Source organism: Schistocerca piceifrons, chromosome 3, assembly GCF_021461385.2.
Source record: "Schistocerca piceifrons isolate TAMUIC-IGC-003096 chromosome 3, iqSchPice1.1, whole genome shotgun sequence".
NCBI classification, from domain to species: domain Eukaryota; kingdom Metazoa; phylum Arthropoda; class Insecta; order Orthoptera; family Acrididae; genus Schistocerca; species Schistocerca piceifrons.
In genome coordinates, this window is record NC_060140.1 from 362405712 (window position 1) to 362424261 (window position 18550).

The 18550-nt window shown below is 42.8% G+C and overlaps 1 protein-coding gene across 1 annotated transcript in view; it reads left to right on the forward strand.

Annotated features, from left to right (window-relative positions):
- The first annotated feature begins 15841 nt into the window (after positions 1–15841).
- The window catches only part of LOC124788661 (carbonic anhydrase-related protein 10-like), a 684001-nt gene continuing 681292 nt past the window's right edge, over positions 15842–18550 (forward strand). Inside the window, exon 1 of the mRNA XM_047255937.1 lies at positions 15842–16092. Within this exon, the coding sequence (XP_047111893.1) occupies positions 15842–16092 (251 nt within the window). The remainder of the gene's footprint in view (positions 16093–18550) is intronic.

Here is an 18550-nt window from a genome sequence, read left to right on the forward strand (position 1 = left end):
GTTTGTAAGGCTCTTTCTGTTGAATAAGTCATCCAATTTCAGTGAAATTGTAATCACTTCTTTGTCTCTACATTTACGTCACATTCCCCGATTTCTTTGCCGTTCGGACAATTCCTTCGTGGTGCGTCTTTTTTTGTCGTAGAATGTCTTATAAAACTGTTTGCTTTATTCCTTACTATTCAGGTCACACTTTTTTCCGGCGCCGCTAATCGTGAACTATCCGTATTTATTTTCAGCAGGTAGTTGACATTTTCAAGTGAAGAAACAAAATTCATAATTCTCCTCTCCATCCTCGTTAACATAAATATAACGTACTGTTCTGCCGCGTGTGGTTCATCAGTCCTGGGAATAATGGGGGGATGTAAGGGAAAATGTAAACATTTATTTAAAAAAAATCATTACAATCTTGTTTATTAATGTAAAAATCTAAAATTTTGCATGTGTGAAACAAAAGAGCTGCGTTTTAGCAGAAATATATACTAAAATATGCAGGATTAATACTTGTTCAAAAATTTGAATTTGCAACATGTTGTTGTCTTTTTTTATAAAAAGCCATAACTCAAAACCTAATCATGAAATTAATCTGAAAATTTTATTCCAGTGTTCTGAGGAGGTTATAAGACCACTGAACTACAGTTGTTAATTTATGACACAAATTGTATCATTAAGAGAGTTTTTAATTTTGCACGTCCAAAATTAACTTTTTTCTATACACAATCATCCAAAAATCAGAATGTAATTGCAGGATCTCACATTTTTTTAGTTCGAGGGAGACAGAACTAAGTTTCGGACAATTCTTGAAAATTTCTTAGCATTAGCACATATAATTTTTGAGAAAAGGCTTCTCATAACGTAAAAAATGTAAAACAGATAAAATGAGATTCAATGACTTTCTTCTAATACTTCTACATGTAATTAGCTTACCTCAATTTTAAAATCCTCCGTACTGATACTCCTCATCCTCCAGGTTTCTCTTCTCTCCTCTTCGAATCTGCCTGGCTTGTATTTGCAGGTAATACACTGATCTGTTAGTTTTCCCGACTCTGCTCTCGTCGATGGTGTAAAATGCTTTGTTGTAAACACACCAGGATGTATACCAACTCATTTCAACACTTCAATTCTGCTATTATTTCCGCTACTGTAACGCAAAACTGCATCATAGACACTTATTTTGAGTTCTTCAAGTCCGCAGAATGTTCTTTATGACCATCTAATCCAAATTAAATTAGTGAGGCTTTCATTTGCATTTTGTGTCTTTCCGTGAAGACACTACCTCAATAAATCAGGGTTTGCAGGAACCCTGAATGTGGGCTTAATTGCGTTCATAACAGGTTATGGTAATGAGTGTTTATGTTAAAACGACTCATTTCTGTTGTTGAACTTACACCAATCATCTTTCGGACGCAGATTGTGCATTGGTGTTTGGTCAGTGGATAGTTTGTGGAAAAAAACTGCCCACACGGCACGCCTCATTGCCTCTAAATTATGTGTGTTTTTCCTGATAGCTCTCGCATAAAATAACTGAAGAGAATCAATTTCATTCAGAGTAAGCCTGCCTAAGAACATCCTCACAACTGCAGCAGCCTCCATGCCTCCACTTGAGCCACTATAATTCTTAGAGCATACTACTGCATGCTTTTCTTGCCACAGTTTCTTACTGCCTTCATTGTTGGACATTTTCCTTGTTGGAGACCGGTGGCAGCATTTAGACAAAATTTCTACATATAAAACTTTAGCTGAGTCAATACCGATAACAGATGCAACTCCATACAGAGATATGTGACCCCTTTTTATCCAGGTCCCATCTAAACACACCCGCAGGTAAGTAACATTTGTAGGAGATTCACTGTCATTAATATCTATCTCGGGATCTATTCCGTTTTGGTTTATTTCCACCAATTCCTCCACTGCTTTCATCGCAGAAACTTTGGCAGTAGCGCATACAGCATCAGACATTTCTTTATTTATTTTTTCAAACCTTTCACAAGGTGGAGATATGTTCAGAAAACCACACAATCAATTACGTCCTTTCCTGCCCTGTCCAAGACATCTCAAAGCATATGATAACCTAAAATTACATTCATAGGTACCAGTGTCAGTTTACTGGAGGAGGAAAATGAAAATTTATAGCCGCACCAATTACAAATTAATTTAAAAGTCACAATCTATTCCCACTCTTTTTTCTTCAACAACATTCATGCATTCTGTATTTTCACAGATAACACATGAACATGAAAACTTTGTAGTCTGGCAGAGAATCTCTAAATCAATAAGTCTGAATCTAGTGGAATCCATATCAACATCATTCACGCACCTGTAGAATTCTCCTGTCCCAAGCTTCGATGCTGAAGCTGCGAGCTTATGTTCTTCATTTCGTGCTGTTTCCTCTTTTTCGTTAGTAAGCCGATTTCTATGAAAGCTCCGTTTCCTAAACACACTTTCTCCACCAACCGTTATGCATAAATCTTGACTTCCACGTAATGATTTGCGAATTCAACCTTCCACCTGCTAACATAAACATAAATAAAACACATTGAAGAAAGTTTTCAGGCAAGGATATAGATATCAGCCACTGCTATAGATGTCAACCAAAGATATAGAAAGAAAATAGCCTTCACACTGACAAAAATTTCGCTGAAGCAAGCAGTTTCCCAAATGTCGGAAAAGGTACGAGTGGCCGCCAGTGCAGAGTTAATCAATTTAAAGACATTTCTAAAGCTGCTATCACGACAAAATTCACAAACAACACGTATTAAACTGAGTAGATCAAGAAAATAATATTTTTGAAAAATCGATTATTTGGACCAAAATCCATTATATTTCCTCATTAACTGCCGGTGCAACAGTTACTTTCTCTGTCTCTTCTTTCTTATCCGACATGGTTTCTATACATAGGCACGCATTCCATGTGTTGGAACTGGTAGTTTAAATTTTCTATACTTCGTAAACTGCGAAACAAAGCTTACGGAGAAATACTGCCCGCAAATATCTACCTGCGCGTGTCGATAGCAACGCGCGGACCTGTTCGTATATCTCAGACAGGGCATCGCTCCACTTTCCTTCCTGAGGAATCGTGTCTTCCCCTGCCCTCCTTCGGCCTGCGGACGAAAGCAGCGATTGCGCCCGACCTCGTCTATCTAGTTGTTAATGATCCACCTCTGCCCCTTGCTTTCTGCTGCTTGCAGCCAGCAATTTCGTACACCTTCTACTGCGCCATCCACCTTTCTCCCCTCCCATTTCCAGGGCATATCACCAGCACTGTTAGGTCTTGTGGATTAGCACTTCCCCCCTTCAGTCTCCCTGACGGTACCCTGCTCCAATACGCTAAATCTACATCTCTGCGGTTCTTTTTTTTATTTTTTACACCAGTTGTGCTCTATTTCAAGAACTTTCCGTATACGAAATGCCCAAAAAATTTTCGTGCTCTTACTGGCACATATTATAGTCTTCTTGGCGATGTTGCAACTGTTTCTAGAGTGAGTCGAACAACTTTCAGTTTTAGCAGCTTCAAAAATCTGCAATGCGAGTAACAGAAGTCTGATAACGACAAAAATAGTAGCTGAAGAAAAGGTACGGAGTGAACTTGAAACAAGACGGAGTTTATTTAGGACTTTTCAGAGTATTTTGATGCATGCAATTCCCCTCGCAATATTCACTTGTAAATTTGCTTATATGAAACTCAGTTCAATGACAAGCGCACTTCAAGTCGACTTTGAAAACCCTGGCATATACGAGGCGTCCTACTCGTCTCTGGTTGCTGTAGTTAAGGATCTTTTTACGACCACTGTTCTTACGTCGTGTTACGTGGCCACGAATGTTACACCATTCTTCGGGGACACGTTGCAGAATCCGTGTCGATACATCAAAATGTTGGACAACATCATTCACGGTGTGGGCGTGGGCCCTTTCAAACACCTTAGCTCATTTCAGCCATCCTGTCTCGTCTGCACATCGATCCGTCGTCCTTAGCTTATACCGAACAATCGACTGGGACAACACAACACTGTACTGCCGTGACGTACCTTAGCAGTGGAGGATCACACGGCTGGCAGTGGTTCTCCATCATCTAAAGCGTACCAGAGCGCCCTGTGTACTCTTATTTTAATACTGCAACGAACGACGATGTTCAGTAATTCCGTAGTTTACTTCATTAAAGCTGTGTAGTAAGTACGACATAAAGTATGGAAGTTTTACTCGCTCATGACCGCTAAGCTTTTTAATATTCAGCTACTATGTATTTCACTACATTTTTATTTTTAGCCGTTCCAAAGTTCGCTGCAGCAAAATGTGGAAGAATTTAATCGTGGAGTCGTTTGATGATATTAACCTACTTCCGAAGCTGACAGTTTATATTTTTTTCGGCTTCTGACTAGTTTGATGTGGTCCGTGATGAATTCCTCTCCTGTGCCAACTTCTTCACCTCAGAGCTGGACATTCAAACTACGTCCTCAATTATCTGCTGCATCTCTGACTTCCTCTACAGCTTTTACTCTCTACGGCCCCATCTCGTTCCTTGGACGTTATACAAAAATGGTTCAAATGGCTCTGAGCACTATGGGACTTAACATCTGTGGTCATCGTCCCCTAGAACTTAGAACTACTTAAACCTAACTAAACTAAGGACATCACACACATCCATGCCCGAGGCAGGATTCGAACCTGTGACCGTAGCGGTCACGCGGTTCCAGACTGAAGCGCCTTGAACCGCACGGCCACATCGGCCGGCTGTTGTACCCTGATGCTATAATACACTCCTGGAAATTGAAATAAGAACACCGTGAATTCATTGTCCCAGGAAGGGGAAACTTTATTGACACATTCCTGGGGTCAGATACATCACATGATCACACTGACAGAACCACAGGCACATAGACACAGACAACAGAGCATGCACAATGTCGGCACTAGTACAGTGTATATCCACCTTTCGCAGCAATGCAGGCTGCTATTCTCCCATGGAGACGATCGTAGAGATGCTGGATGTAGTCCTGTGGAACGGCTTGCCATGCCATTTCCACCTGGCGCCTCAGTTGGACCAGCGTTCGTGCTGGACGTGCAGACCGCGTGAGACGACGCTTCATCCAGTCCCAAACATGCTCAATGGGGGACAGATCCGGAGATCTTGCTGCCCAGGGTAGTTGACTTACACCTTCTGGAGCACGTTGGGTGGCACGGGATACATGCGGACGTGCATTGTCCTGTTGGAACAGCAAGTTCCCTTGCCGGTCTAGGAATGGTAGAACGATGGGTTCGATGACGGTTTGGATGTACCGTGCACTATTCAGTGTCCCCTCGACGATCACCAGTGGTGTACGGCCAGTGTAGGAGATCGCTCCCCACACCATGATGCCGGGTGTTGGCCCTGTGTGCCTCGGTCGTATGCAGTCCTGATTGTGGCGCTCACCTGCACGGCGCCAAACACGCATACGACCATCATTGGCACCAAGGCGGAAGCGACTCTCATCGCTGAAGACGACACGTCTCCATTCGTCCCTCCATTCATGCCTGTCGCGACGCCACTGGAGGCGGGCTGCACGATGTTGGGGCGTGAGCGGAAAACGGCCTAACGGTGTGCGGGACCATAGCCCAGCTTCATGGAGACGGTTGCGAAGGTCCTCGCCGATACCCCAGGAGCAACAGTGTCCCTAATTTGCTGGGAAGTGGCGGTGCGGTCCCCTACGGCACTGCGTAGGGTCCTACGGTCTTGGCGTGCATCCGTGCGTCGCTGCGGTCCGGTCCCAAGTCGACGGGCACGTGCACCTTCCGTCGACCACTGGTGACAACATCGATGTACTGTGGAGACCTCACGCCCCACGTGTTGAGCAATTCGGCGGTACGTCCACCCGGCCTCCCGCATGCCCACTATACGCCCTCGCTCAAAGTCCGTCAACTGCACATACGGTTCACGTCCACGCTGTCGCGGCATGCTACCAGTGTTAAAGACTGCGATGGAGCTCCGTATGCCACGGCAAACTGGCTGACACTGACGGCGGCGGTGCACAAATGCTGCGCAGCTAGCGCCATTCGACGGCCAACACCGCGGTTCCTGGTGTGTCCGCTGTGCCGTGCGTGTGATCATTGCTTGTACAGCCCTCTCGCAGTGTCCGGAGCAAGTATGGTGGGTCTGACACACCGGTGTCAATGTGTTCTTTTTTCCATTTCCAGGAGTGTAGAAGTCTTATCATACTGTCCATCCTCGCCACTTCTGCTCAAAACCTCCTCATTTCTTACCTAATTAGTCCACTAATTTTCAACATTCTTTTGTAGCTTCATATCTCAAATGGTTCGATTCTCTTGTGTTCCGCTTTTTCCACAGTCTCAAGTCTCACTGCGCGTGCTCCAAACGTAATTCCTCAGAAACTTTCGTCTTCGTATTGAGGCCTACGTTTGATACTAATAGACTTCTCTTGCCAGGAATGCCCTCTTTTTCAGAGATAGTATGTTTTTTATCTGTATATTGAACAAGCAGTAAAGGAAACAAAAGAAAAATTCGGAATAGGTATTAAAATTCATGGACAAGAAGTAAAAACTTTGAGGTTCGCCGATGACATTGTAATTCTGTCAGAGACAGCAAAGGACTTGGAAGAGCAGTTGAACGGAATGGACAGTGTCTTGAAAGGAGGATACAAGATGAATATCAACAAAAGCAAAACGAGGATAATGGTATGTAGTCGAATTAAGTCGGGTGATGCTGAGGGAATTAGATTAGGAAATGAGACACTTAAAGTAGAAAAGTAGTTTTCTATTTGGGGAGCAAAATAACTGATGATGGTCGGAGAAGATATAAAATGTAGACTGGCAATGGCAAGGAAAGCGTTTCTGAAGAAGAGAAATTTGTTAACATCGAGTATAGATTTAAGTGTCAGGAAGTCGTTTCTAAAAGTATTCGTATGGAGTGTAGCCATGTATGGAAGTGAAACATGGACGATAAATAGTTTGGACAGGAAGAGAATAGAAGCTTTCGAAATGTGGTGCTACAGAAGAATGCTGAAGATTAGATGGGTAGATCACATAACTAATGAGAAAGTATTGAATAGAATTGGGGAGAAGAGGAGTTTGTGGCACAACTTGACGAGAAGAAGGGACCGGTTGGTAGTACATGTTCTGAGGCACCAAGGGATCACAAATTTAGCATTGGAGGGCAGCTTGGAGGGTAAAAATCGTAGAGGGAGACCAAGAGATGAATACACTGAGCAGATTCAGAAGGTACTGGGAGATGAAGAAACTTGCACAGGATAGGGTAGCATGGAGAGCTGCATCAAACCAGTCTCAAGACTGAAGACCACAACAACAACAACAATGTTTTTTATGCCATCCTTTCTCGGACCGTTATGAGTAATTAAGCTACGTAGGTAACAGAATTTCTGAACTTGGTCTACTTCTCGATCCACAGTTCTGGTGTTAAGTTTCTCAGAGGTCTCTTCCGTCTTTCTTCGATACACTCTTAATCCATATTTTGTACTCATTATACTGTTCTTTCAGTTCGGTAGATCCTGTAATTCTTGCTCCATTCCACGGAGGATAGCAGTGTCATCGGCGGATCTTCTCATTGATACTCTTTCACTCTGAATTTTAATCTCACTCTTGATCCCTTTTTTTTATTTTCGCCTTTGCTTCTTCAACGTGTAGATTGAACAGCAATGGCAAAAGACTACATCCCTGCCTTAACTCCCTTTTTAATCCGAGCTGTTCGTTCTTGTTCTTCCACTGTGCACGTCACATATTAAGCGTCTTTCACGATAGCTTACACCTATTTTTCTCAGAATCTGGAACATCTTGCACCATTTTACATTGTCGGATCCGTTTTCTTGGAGCCTTGATTTTTCTTTGCTCTTACTTCCATTATCAAGTGCAACGTCAGCGCTGCCTCTCTGGTGCCTTTACCTTTCTTAAAGCTAATCTGATCGTCACATAACAGATCGTCAACCTTCTTTTCAATTCTTTTGTATAGCATTATTGCCAGCAATTTGGATGCATGAGCTGTTAAGCTGACAGTACGATAGTTCTCACTCTTTACTACAGTACAGCTTTGTACTAGCTACGAACTACCGTATGTTGTATTCTAGTGTGACTGAAGTGGACTTAACTCTCTCTTTGACGTAAACCATCAATTCTGAAACAGGCAGTGATGGGGAGTGGTCGTTTCTTGGATCTATTTTGCTGTCATTCTGTTCGTATTTAACGTAAGCGTTCCCGTGTCTCCACTAGCTTCTGTTTCCGTTACTACGCTGTGTCCAGTTGGGCATGAGGAGTGAAGCAAATGCGTCGAGTGTGGGCGTGCGATCGGCCACCGAACGCCGCACCGCGCCCTGGCGGCGAGGCGTCCTCAGAAGCAACACGGGGGCGGCGCCGGCCATCGCCGCACAGAGTCGGTGATTTAGGAGCTGATGATGGGATGCGATAGCCGGAGCGGCGGGAAGGGGAGGAGGAAGAACACGGGTGCGGGGGAGTGGGCTAACGGCAGCCAGGCACGCGAGCCGTCCTCCCACACACACACACACACACACACACACACACACACACACACAAAGCGTCCTCGCCGCGCCGCGGGCAGTACGGTTGCGCAAACAGCGGCCTGCGGCGATCGCTGGGCTGACGAGAAGTTGGGTAGCTCTACGGGGTAAACAACACGGCCCAGCTTTCCCCGCATTCGATTGGAGAAAGCGTCGACGGCGCGGATACATCGAGTGGTATTCGTTTGTGTCTAGACGCTGGCTAGCCTCATGTGGTTTAAGAAAAGTGGTAACAGCGTCTGTACCTGACTTGGAAAACACTTTCTCTGTTGTGAATGAAGACATTTTTCCTCTAAGACAATATTGGGTCCTATTGTGCTTCTTGTTGGTACACAGTGCTTAGACTCACTACACCTCCATGGTATTAGATTTCCCACAGGGCCTTACAGGATGAGCTCTAAAATGGGATGTTGAGGCACATCAGTAACCATTATCCAAAGTATGCCAGCAGCTGAATAATTACTTAAACATTTTCAATAGGTCATGTGTTTTTAGCTTTCAAATATTGAAGAAAAGAGGTTTTCCTTTAGACTAAGGCTGGTGTTTCTGAACTGGCTGACTGGTTTCAGGGTTTGCCCATTTTGGAAAGCCACTTATTACGGAGAAGAACATTTCTTATGACTGGTTGTGCATAATGAAGATAATGAACGTGCCAGAGATAAAGTGATTATATGGCAACTACTTATCGACTTGTATTGTGAAATATGCTTCGTGTGGGCAGTTATATTTATGTCGTCACACGTAAATGTATCTCATATATACGTTAAAAAATGTTTCCCGAAGTAGCTACGCTTTACAGTATTATGGTCCTCTGAAAGCGTAAGACCCGGAGTAGGGCCTCTGAAAGCGTAAGACACGTAGCATGTGTTACAAGTGCAGTATGTGTAAACCACCTCTAAAGGAGGGGCATCTGGTTTATAGCTGCTGTGAAAACAGTAGAAAGGAATGTCGAAAGGAAGGTATGTGTGAATGTATCCAATCTTATTGGATTCTTTTCCATTACGAGTTCGAAAGCGACAGCCATGTTGTCACGGCGTTTGCCACTTCTATTACCAGAGTCTCTGAAATTGACTATTTTGAAGTCAAACTGGCCCTTTTATACTCCCGTATTAAGAGTGTAAGTGTATATATATATATATATATATATATATATATATATATATATATATATACTATTAATACGAGAATATGAAAGAGCCAGGTATATGTATATACCTTTGTTATTCATCATGATACGATCCAAGCGAGAACCGTATTACATAGACAAAAGGAAATTTGTTCTAATTGGATTACACAGCGTGACACGCTGGCTCATTTACAGCAGGTGTTATCGTAATTTTAACAGTTATTTACCCAACGAATTTTATTATGAGGTGTTGTCTAATATATAGAGATTACTTTATTATTGTATTAATATCACTGTCCATGTTCAGTGTGAGACACAGTGTTCCGTCATAGTTGTGCAATAAATTTTTATTTCTTTTCAGTACTCTCTAAGACAAAGCATACCGTTTCACGTGTATTTCAGTGGAATCCACATACCATGATATCGTTATGTTGTTATAATTTTCAGTGTATACTTAGTAGACTCGCATTTGGTGAGTGATTAAGGTAGGATGGAGTACAGTTCATATGTTAAACGAACAAACATATTTGTGCAGCAAAAAGTTCACAGAAAATTTCTGTAGCACTTTAATCAGCGTATGAAAGGCACTCCACTCTGCATTAACCATCAAATACGCGACCACAAAAGATTTCTAAAAACCTTCAACAGCACCTTAAGCATCATATGAATTGCACTCCGCCCTACCGTAGTCGCTCACTAAACGCGAGACTACAAACTATACACTGAAAATTAATACATATGAAATAATATGCTCCTCTTAAACAGCACTGAAAAGGAAAGGAAAAATATGATGCGATGGATCACTTTGCCTTACACTGAACGTAGTCAGTGTAGTCGCTAAGTAATGAGTACATCATAGATCATGTAAGACCTTATAGTAAAGTTCATAGCATCAACATCTGTCAGTACTAATATAACATCCACAATAAATAAGGCAGCGCGAGACGCAGTGTAATCCAATAAGAACAAATTCTCTATCTGTACGTAATACTGTTGTCAAATGGGTAGTATCATGTTTAATAATAAAGGTACCTAAATTATGATACACATGATATAATACTGTAAGGTGTAACTACAGCTGTGTAGATATGAGATACATTTACATGTGAAGACTTATATAGAACTGTGCACAACAAAAATACCTTACAATACAAATACGATCGGTCGCAAAATGGAAACGACTACGAAAATCCGATTAAGCTTTGCAAAGATGTTTTGGGCAGTGTCTCTAGTATGACTCTAGGTAGAATTATGTCGCTCTTATCATTCCTGAGCTCTTAGTGAGCGTGTAAAGATGTTATAGAAAATAGTGTCTCCCGCCAACTACGAGGGTCTGGTGAGAATTTTCCCCTGATGCTATGCAACCAACATTACATAACTGTCGTGCGGTTTCTTCTTCAAGACAATTCTCAGCCTCATTCTGCAGGGGCAATGAAGATGTTCCTGCATCGTTTCAATTGGAAATGTTTGGTTACCCACAATACAGCCCGTAACTGTCTCCCACTGAGTTTCATCTCTGCTCAAACGAACCGCTGGCTATGAAACAACATTTTGGCACAGACAACGAGCTTTAGGCCAGCGTAGAGAATTGGCGGAAAGCACTGGCGGCTGCCTTCTATGATGAGGGTATTGGAAAGTTGGTACAACGCTACGGCGACTACGTCGAGAAGTAGCTGAAAGGTGTAGCTAACTGTTACAAATGAAACATTTCTGATTTTCACTGTGATTTTCATTTCGCGATCAATCGTAACTTACTTTCTGGACAGCCCTCGTACGTAAGTAGTTACCACATGAGTCAGTTTGTCACTGACGCCTTTATTATCCATGTTCCACATATTCAGACATAACAAATGTTCTCTTAATAGATGGCTTGTGAAAATGGACAAAGCCGGAAACTATTCAGCCTGTAAATAAACAGCAGCTTTGGAACTGAAATGTGTTTTCTTTAGATAACGGTTCATGCCATGACATAAGTTATCCGACTAAGTGAAATATTAGACAGTGAACTTGACGAATATTCTGATACATTCAGTGCTCTTAAAAAACAGCCAAAATATAACATGTGGGCTAGTTCGTAATCTGTCGTGCCGAGTCTAAGTCCCAAGCCCAAAACTCCAAGCAGAACAAGGTAGCTTAACCAGAATATCCACGGCTTCAAAGCAGAGCCGTAGTAAGCAATGACCTTCAGCACAGTAATTAAGTACTTATCCTTGTCCATATTCAGTGGCAGGTCCCCACGAACAACTCAGGCGATGTGACAAGATGCCTGAAGATCCGAAGCGCCCCTACATGACTGTCACACATTCTTATATACTCGCCAAACACCGTAGTTCAGGCTTATGGCACTGCCATGTTTCTGTCGTTTTCTAGCGCAGATCGCAATGTCGGTCAGCGATTGTTCTGTGTCGATGATGATGTCTGTGTCCAAGCCTGAGTTGCTGTCAGACCAGGGTACAGGAATCAGGAGCTTTATGCACGGGGTCAACCCTAAATGAAAGAAACATTTCAAGTTAATAAACGTATACGTATACGAAAGTACTGACGAACACTTACAGAGGATAGAAATATTGAAAATGATCACGTTTTATTTTACTACAGTTGTCACAACAACAAAATTTAATCATTGACAGTCGTAGTGACTGCCTATAAAGGGCTAGTCAGTTTTATTCTCCTGCCGACCTCGCACATCCGACCAATCTTGCGAGTTCTATTTTTTTGCTTGTCGGTCTTTACGTATTCTTCTTACTAGTTCACATCTCAGAACCACTCATGAAACATATATTTCGTTCATCAAAGCAATGACACAGATCAAAGAGCATATAATTAGGTAAAATTTGTGAGAAAGATGCCTGCTTAACATAAAAGGAGCAAAACCATAACGGTTACAGCTTCCTGTGCCCAATAATTCCGGACACAATTTGACTTTCCTGTCTTTCCCCCTTACCTGTTTATTATAATAACCTGTGTTAAAAGAGACTCACACATAAAACAATCACGAATTCTATCAAAGAATTACGCAGTATGTAGTCTTCAATAGCGCAAAAAAGTTCAAGTTTATGTCAGTAGATTATTATTTCCGGGACTTTAAAAACTAAATAATAATGGGCACATTATCCTGAAAAGCGTTATTGTCTACAATTCGTAATTGCTAATGCTTGTCTCAAGAAGCAAATAGATATTGTTGAGTGAGGCTTCTGAAAGCGCAAGGACCGTAGCATGTCTTACAAGTGCTGTACGTGTAAACCACCTCTGAAAGGGGGGGGGGGGGGGGCACCCGGTTTCCAACTGCTGTGAAGAGAGTAGAAAGGACCGAATGTGTCTGTACATGTATCCAATCTGATTAGATTCTTTTCCATTATGAGTTCGATGGTGACTGCCAAGTTGTCACAACGTTTGCGACTTATATTGCCAGAGTCCTTGAAATGGACTGTTTCCATGTCACGATGTAGCGCTGTCATACTGTCGTATTAAGAGTAAGATACAAAACAATGAAAAACATAATCGAGGGTCTGTTAGATGACCATCAGTTTGTATTGAGGAAAGGAAAAGGCACAAAAAAAAGACACGTTCATTGCCCTCGTAGACCTGGAAAAAGCGTTCGACAAAGTAAAAATGGTGTAAGTTCTAGCCCCAAGCTTTAGGGAAAGACGGGTTATACACAAAATGTGCTAAACGTAACAAGACTAAACCAACAACGAGAGACCAAGAAAGGGTATAAGACAGGAATGTTATCTATCGCCCCTATCATTTACTATACATCGAAGAAGCAATGACGGAAATAAAAATCGCTTAGATATGTGATTAAAATTTAGAGTAAATGTTGTCAATGATTCCACTGATTCAACGGTTTTTCCCGTTTTGATTTTATTTCGTTTTTCTTTGTCACATTGGTCAAGAAATGGCTCTGAGCACTATGGGACTCAACTGCTGTGGTCATAAGTCCCCTAGAACTTAGAACTACTTAAACCTAACTATCCTAAGGACATCACACACATCAATTCCCGAGGCAGGATTCGAACCTGCGACCATAGCGGTCGTGCGGTTCCAGACTGTAGCGCCTTTAACCGCTCGGCCACTTCGGCCGGCCACATTGGTCACTTTCTACGTTGTACAGCTGCCATTGAAGATGGTTTAAGACCGAAACCGGTAGCAGAACAAGTATCATGATCACAAGCATCACTGTTTAATGCGTTTTATTTGTTAAAAAAAAGAAGAAGAAAAAAGTGTCAATGATTGTCTGGTTGCTGATAACGTAACTATCTTCAATGAAAGTGATGAACTGGTCGACTCCTTGAATGGAAGGAACAGTCTGATAAACAAACGCTGTGGACTGGCTGAACACCGAGGAAGGTCGAAATGAAGGACGAATTGCAGGGATGTAAGTAATAATAACCTTATCATCAAAATTGTGAACAACCAAGTTAATTGGATAGTAACATGTTCTGTAAATAATATTCACCACAACCGTCATGCTGCAAGTTTAATCAACACAACAAGCATAGAAAGCATAGAACGTACACAAAATAAGTATTTTAAACATCAATTAACGAAAATATACTAAATATGTTAACATAATGACTTTTGTATCCCCAGAGTAGGCAATTACTCTTATGGCAAAAATATCCGAAGCTAAACATTTTTAGCAGGTCTGCTGCACCATTATTTCCTGCTTATGTTTTCATCTGTATGCACACCTAAGTATGTAGAGCTTTCTAACCTGTTTGTTATTTTTAGTAGGAGGTGAAAACTGAATGAGCTCTGTCTTTTACAAAGTATAAAGCTAGCCCATTGACGCAAAAGCAGTCAGTAGTTTTCACGAAAACGTCATTTACTACCGTTTTTTCTGTTGATACTTCTTGGCTCGTCTTCACAAAAATTCTTGTATCTTTTGCAAACAGGAGTAAGTGTGCCTAGTGAGTCAAGTAAAATGACAGATTACTAACATAAAGCAAGAATAGTTGCGTGCCAGTCATCAAATTCTGTCGCACTCCTATGGTCATGTCTCTACATGCAGATGATTGACGTCCTTGATGTTACACGAATGGCCTAGGATAACTATCTGCACTCCGTTTCTTATATAAGAACTAAAACATGCATGTGATGTATGGAAAAACTCATATTATCTAATAGAATGTAATACCTGACACAATAAAATGACTTTGAAAAGTCACAGAAGATATCAGCTCTTGATATTGTAACACTATAAGACTTTACTCTGTGCTCACTAAACATATAAATAGGGGACAACTTAAACCTAACTAACCTAAGGACATCACACATATTCATGCCCGAGGCAGGATTCGAACCAGCGACCGTAGCAGCAGCGCGGTTCCGGACTGAAGCGCCTAGAACCGCTCGGCCACAACGGCCTCCTGATATGAGAACTGCTTTCGGTTAATAGCTAGTCAAAATAACTTGATTTTGCTTTATTCCTGGTCTGCTTGTAAAAATCATAATCCCTTACAGCCAACTGTCCTGGGAAGTGTGTGACATTCCAGTTCATACTACGTGGAATATTGGAAAAATTCAGTCTCTGGATGTTTGTTTTCTCCCAGGATAAAAAACATATTATCGCAGTGTCTGCGGCTACGCCGTAACGGGTAGCCAGTTTGACGATGATCTCCACGACAGACTGTTTTGCCTTCGATTGCACGCCATCGCAGTCAATCAGTTCTCGTCACCCTGTTACACCATATGTATCTATATATATCTTTTAAGAGATTAATGTCCTGCGCAGTTTGCAACTCCCAAGGAGTTCGCTTCTATCTTGATGGTATGCACCTTGGTGTTCACTGTGGCGCGTCATTTTTCATTCGCTGTTCGTGGTGGAACTTAATGATTTGTTTTGAACATTTCTTGAATGTCGACGACGTTCATTTTCTGAAATGTAATACATACATCCCGTAGGAGGTTAATTTCTGCATCCCCGGTCACACATTTTCTGTTGCCCTTCTGATGCACATGGTGTGTCATTAGCAGCTAGTATTTTCCCCGTCATAGCTGTTAATATAACACTTTTAAACGAGTCCTACTAAAGACTGAACTTGCGACCTTGCGGTGAAGGGGTTCTTTGTTAGTCGCAGCACCGTTCATTTTGTGGTTCACCACAGCGATATCTTCGCTTCCGCAATTAGCTGCCGTGTCGTAGGCTACACTGGTCTGACAGAGAACGTACTTGCCTACCACATCCTCTGCGTCGGCAATGGCGACGCCAACAAGACAGAGGAGGCGGAAGGAAGGCGCCTACTACTTCTCTTCTGGCGAGCAGCAGGTGTCGGCACGGAGCGGCGGCTGGATGGAGCGCCGCCAGCCGCCAGCGGCAGTCACCGACAATGGCGGCGCGCAACAATGGCGGGAACAATGGCGGCGGCTGGGAGCGCGCCCACCTGCGCCACCAGCGCCAGATTTACCTTCCGCGGGCGCCGCCACTCTGATGGCCTCTTCCAACCCCTGGTAATCCATCCATTCCGGCCGCCTCCCTCCCCCCCCCCCCCTACCCCCGCCACAACCCACCTGAGCTGCAGCGCTGGAAGACGCAGTGCGGTGCCGTGCGTGCCGACCTCCACGAGTGGATCCACGAGATCTCGCTGTTTGCTTTGTCCCTCTCACAAAGTTGTAAACCAGGTCTCTGTCTCACTTCGCCACAGCAACGTAATCGAAATCACTCTGATCAAATACCTCGAATAGCAAGTAGAGTGGAAAGGAAGAGGTCAAAGAGTTTTTTCTCGCCAAGTAAAAAATAAATCGTTATTAATTAAATTTGGCCAAACGTGTGTGGCAATCATGGAAACCTATGTCTTAATATTGTCTTCAGTGCTGGATATATATTCGGCAGATGTTTGGCCACAAAGTTGACTTTGAAGCTGATGGATACATTGGTCTGTATGTCTGTATAGAGAGTGATTCAGCTGACCCTACCGATGACGTTTTATGCAACCAGGATTTCGTCTGTATCAGCATTGGTATCCAAACAGACGACATCCACGTAATCGATCTTAAGTTCCCTGGAGGAGGAACAAGAGGACGAAATTAGTATTTAACATACTGTTGACAAGTTCCCTAGAGACAGAATTCAAGCTCGGATTAGGGAAGTATGGTGTGAAGGAAATCTAACGTGCCCTGAAGCAGGTTTAAGGAAATCACGAAAAACCTAAATCAGGGTAGCCGGAGAGAATTTGAACACCCGTCCTCCTGAAAGCGCGTCCTATGTGGTAACCATTGCGCCACCTTCCTCGGTTATGTTCCCTCTCTGAGCTTTGAGCGACTGTTTGCGAACAGAATCATACTGTAAAAAGTAGCATGTGAGGGTTGCCCATGAATTACACGGTATTTTTGAACCAAGATATATTTTACTCCTGCCATACTTATCAAAGTGTCTTCAGCCTTTCTTGGTGAAATTAGCGACATAGTCGTGCATGTGTTGGGTGTCTGTGTAAGGTTATTTCGTTTATAGTATTAAATCTGTCGCAAACCGTTCAGAAATATTGCTTTGTTAAGTTTCACCATCGGAAATCAAAAAACATTAAAAGGAGATGCCAAAATGGGAAGCATTAACTACCAACGTCTCAGCATACAATATAATGAAAAAATTAATAAATGCCTTACCACGTTAATGTGCTTAAGTAGTTTCATAAGCAAAATTTGTACAATAGGTCTAAGACGTCTTCGTATACTTGATTAGTTATTCTGAGGCATTTTAACAACGTTCTTCACACCTGCGTGGAGAACGGTCCTACAATATTGCTATGTCATGTTTAGTTGCGTGAAACGAATAGGTAGGGGCAGCCATGTGTACTGTCAGACACATTCGCGGTTCTCATCTCGGCAAACATTGAGAGGCACTGGAACATGAAAACCTGCAGTACCATTCCAGAAAATCCATCGACGAAGGAGACTCACGATAATGTTCGTTAACACATCACGAAATTACACTAATAGCCATTAAAATTGCTGCACCAAGAAGAAATGCAGATGATAAACGGGTATTCATTGGACAAATATATTATACTAGAACCGACATGTGATTACGTTTTCACGTAATTTGGGTGCATAGATCCTGAGATATCAGCACCCAGAACAACCACCAATGGCCGTAATAACAGCCATAATACGCTTGGGCATTGGGTCGAACAGAGCTTGGATGGCGTGTACAGGTACAGCTGCCCATGCAGCTTCAACACGATACCACGGTTCATCAAGAGTAGTGACTGGCGTATTGTGACGAGCCAGTTGCTCGGCCACCATTGACCAGACGTTTTCAATTGGTAAGAGATCTGGAGAATGTGCTGGACAGGGCAGCAGTCGAACATTTTCTGTATCCAGAAAGGCCCGTACAAGACCTGCAACATGCGGTCGTGCATTATCCTGCTGAAATGTAGGGTTTCGCAGGGATCGAAAGAAGGGTAAAACCACGGGGCGTAACACATCTGAAATGTAACGTCCACTGTTCAAAGTTCCGTCAATGCGAACAAGAGGTGACCGAGACGTGTAACCAATGTCATCCCATACCATCACGCCGGGTGATACGCCAGTATGGCGATGACGAATACACGCTTCCAACTTGCATTCAGCGTGATGTCGCCAAACACGGATGCGACCATCGTGATGCTGTAAACAGAACCTGGATTCATCCGAAAAAATAACGTTTTGTCATTCATGCACCCAGGTTCGTCGTTTAGTACACCATCGCCGGCGCTCCTGTCTTTGATGTAGCGTCAAGGGTATCCGCAGCCAAGGTCTCCGAGCTGGTAGTCCATGCTGCTGCAAACGTCGTCGAATTGTTCGTGCAGATGGTTGTTGTCTTGCAAATGTCCCCAACTGTTGTCTCAGGGATCGAGAGGTTTGGGATCCAGGACGGCATGCCGTACACGAGGCATCACAACAACGTTTCACTAGATAACGCCGGTCAACT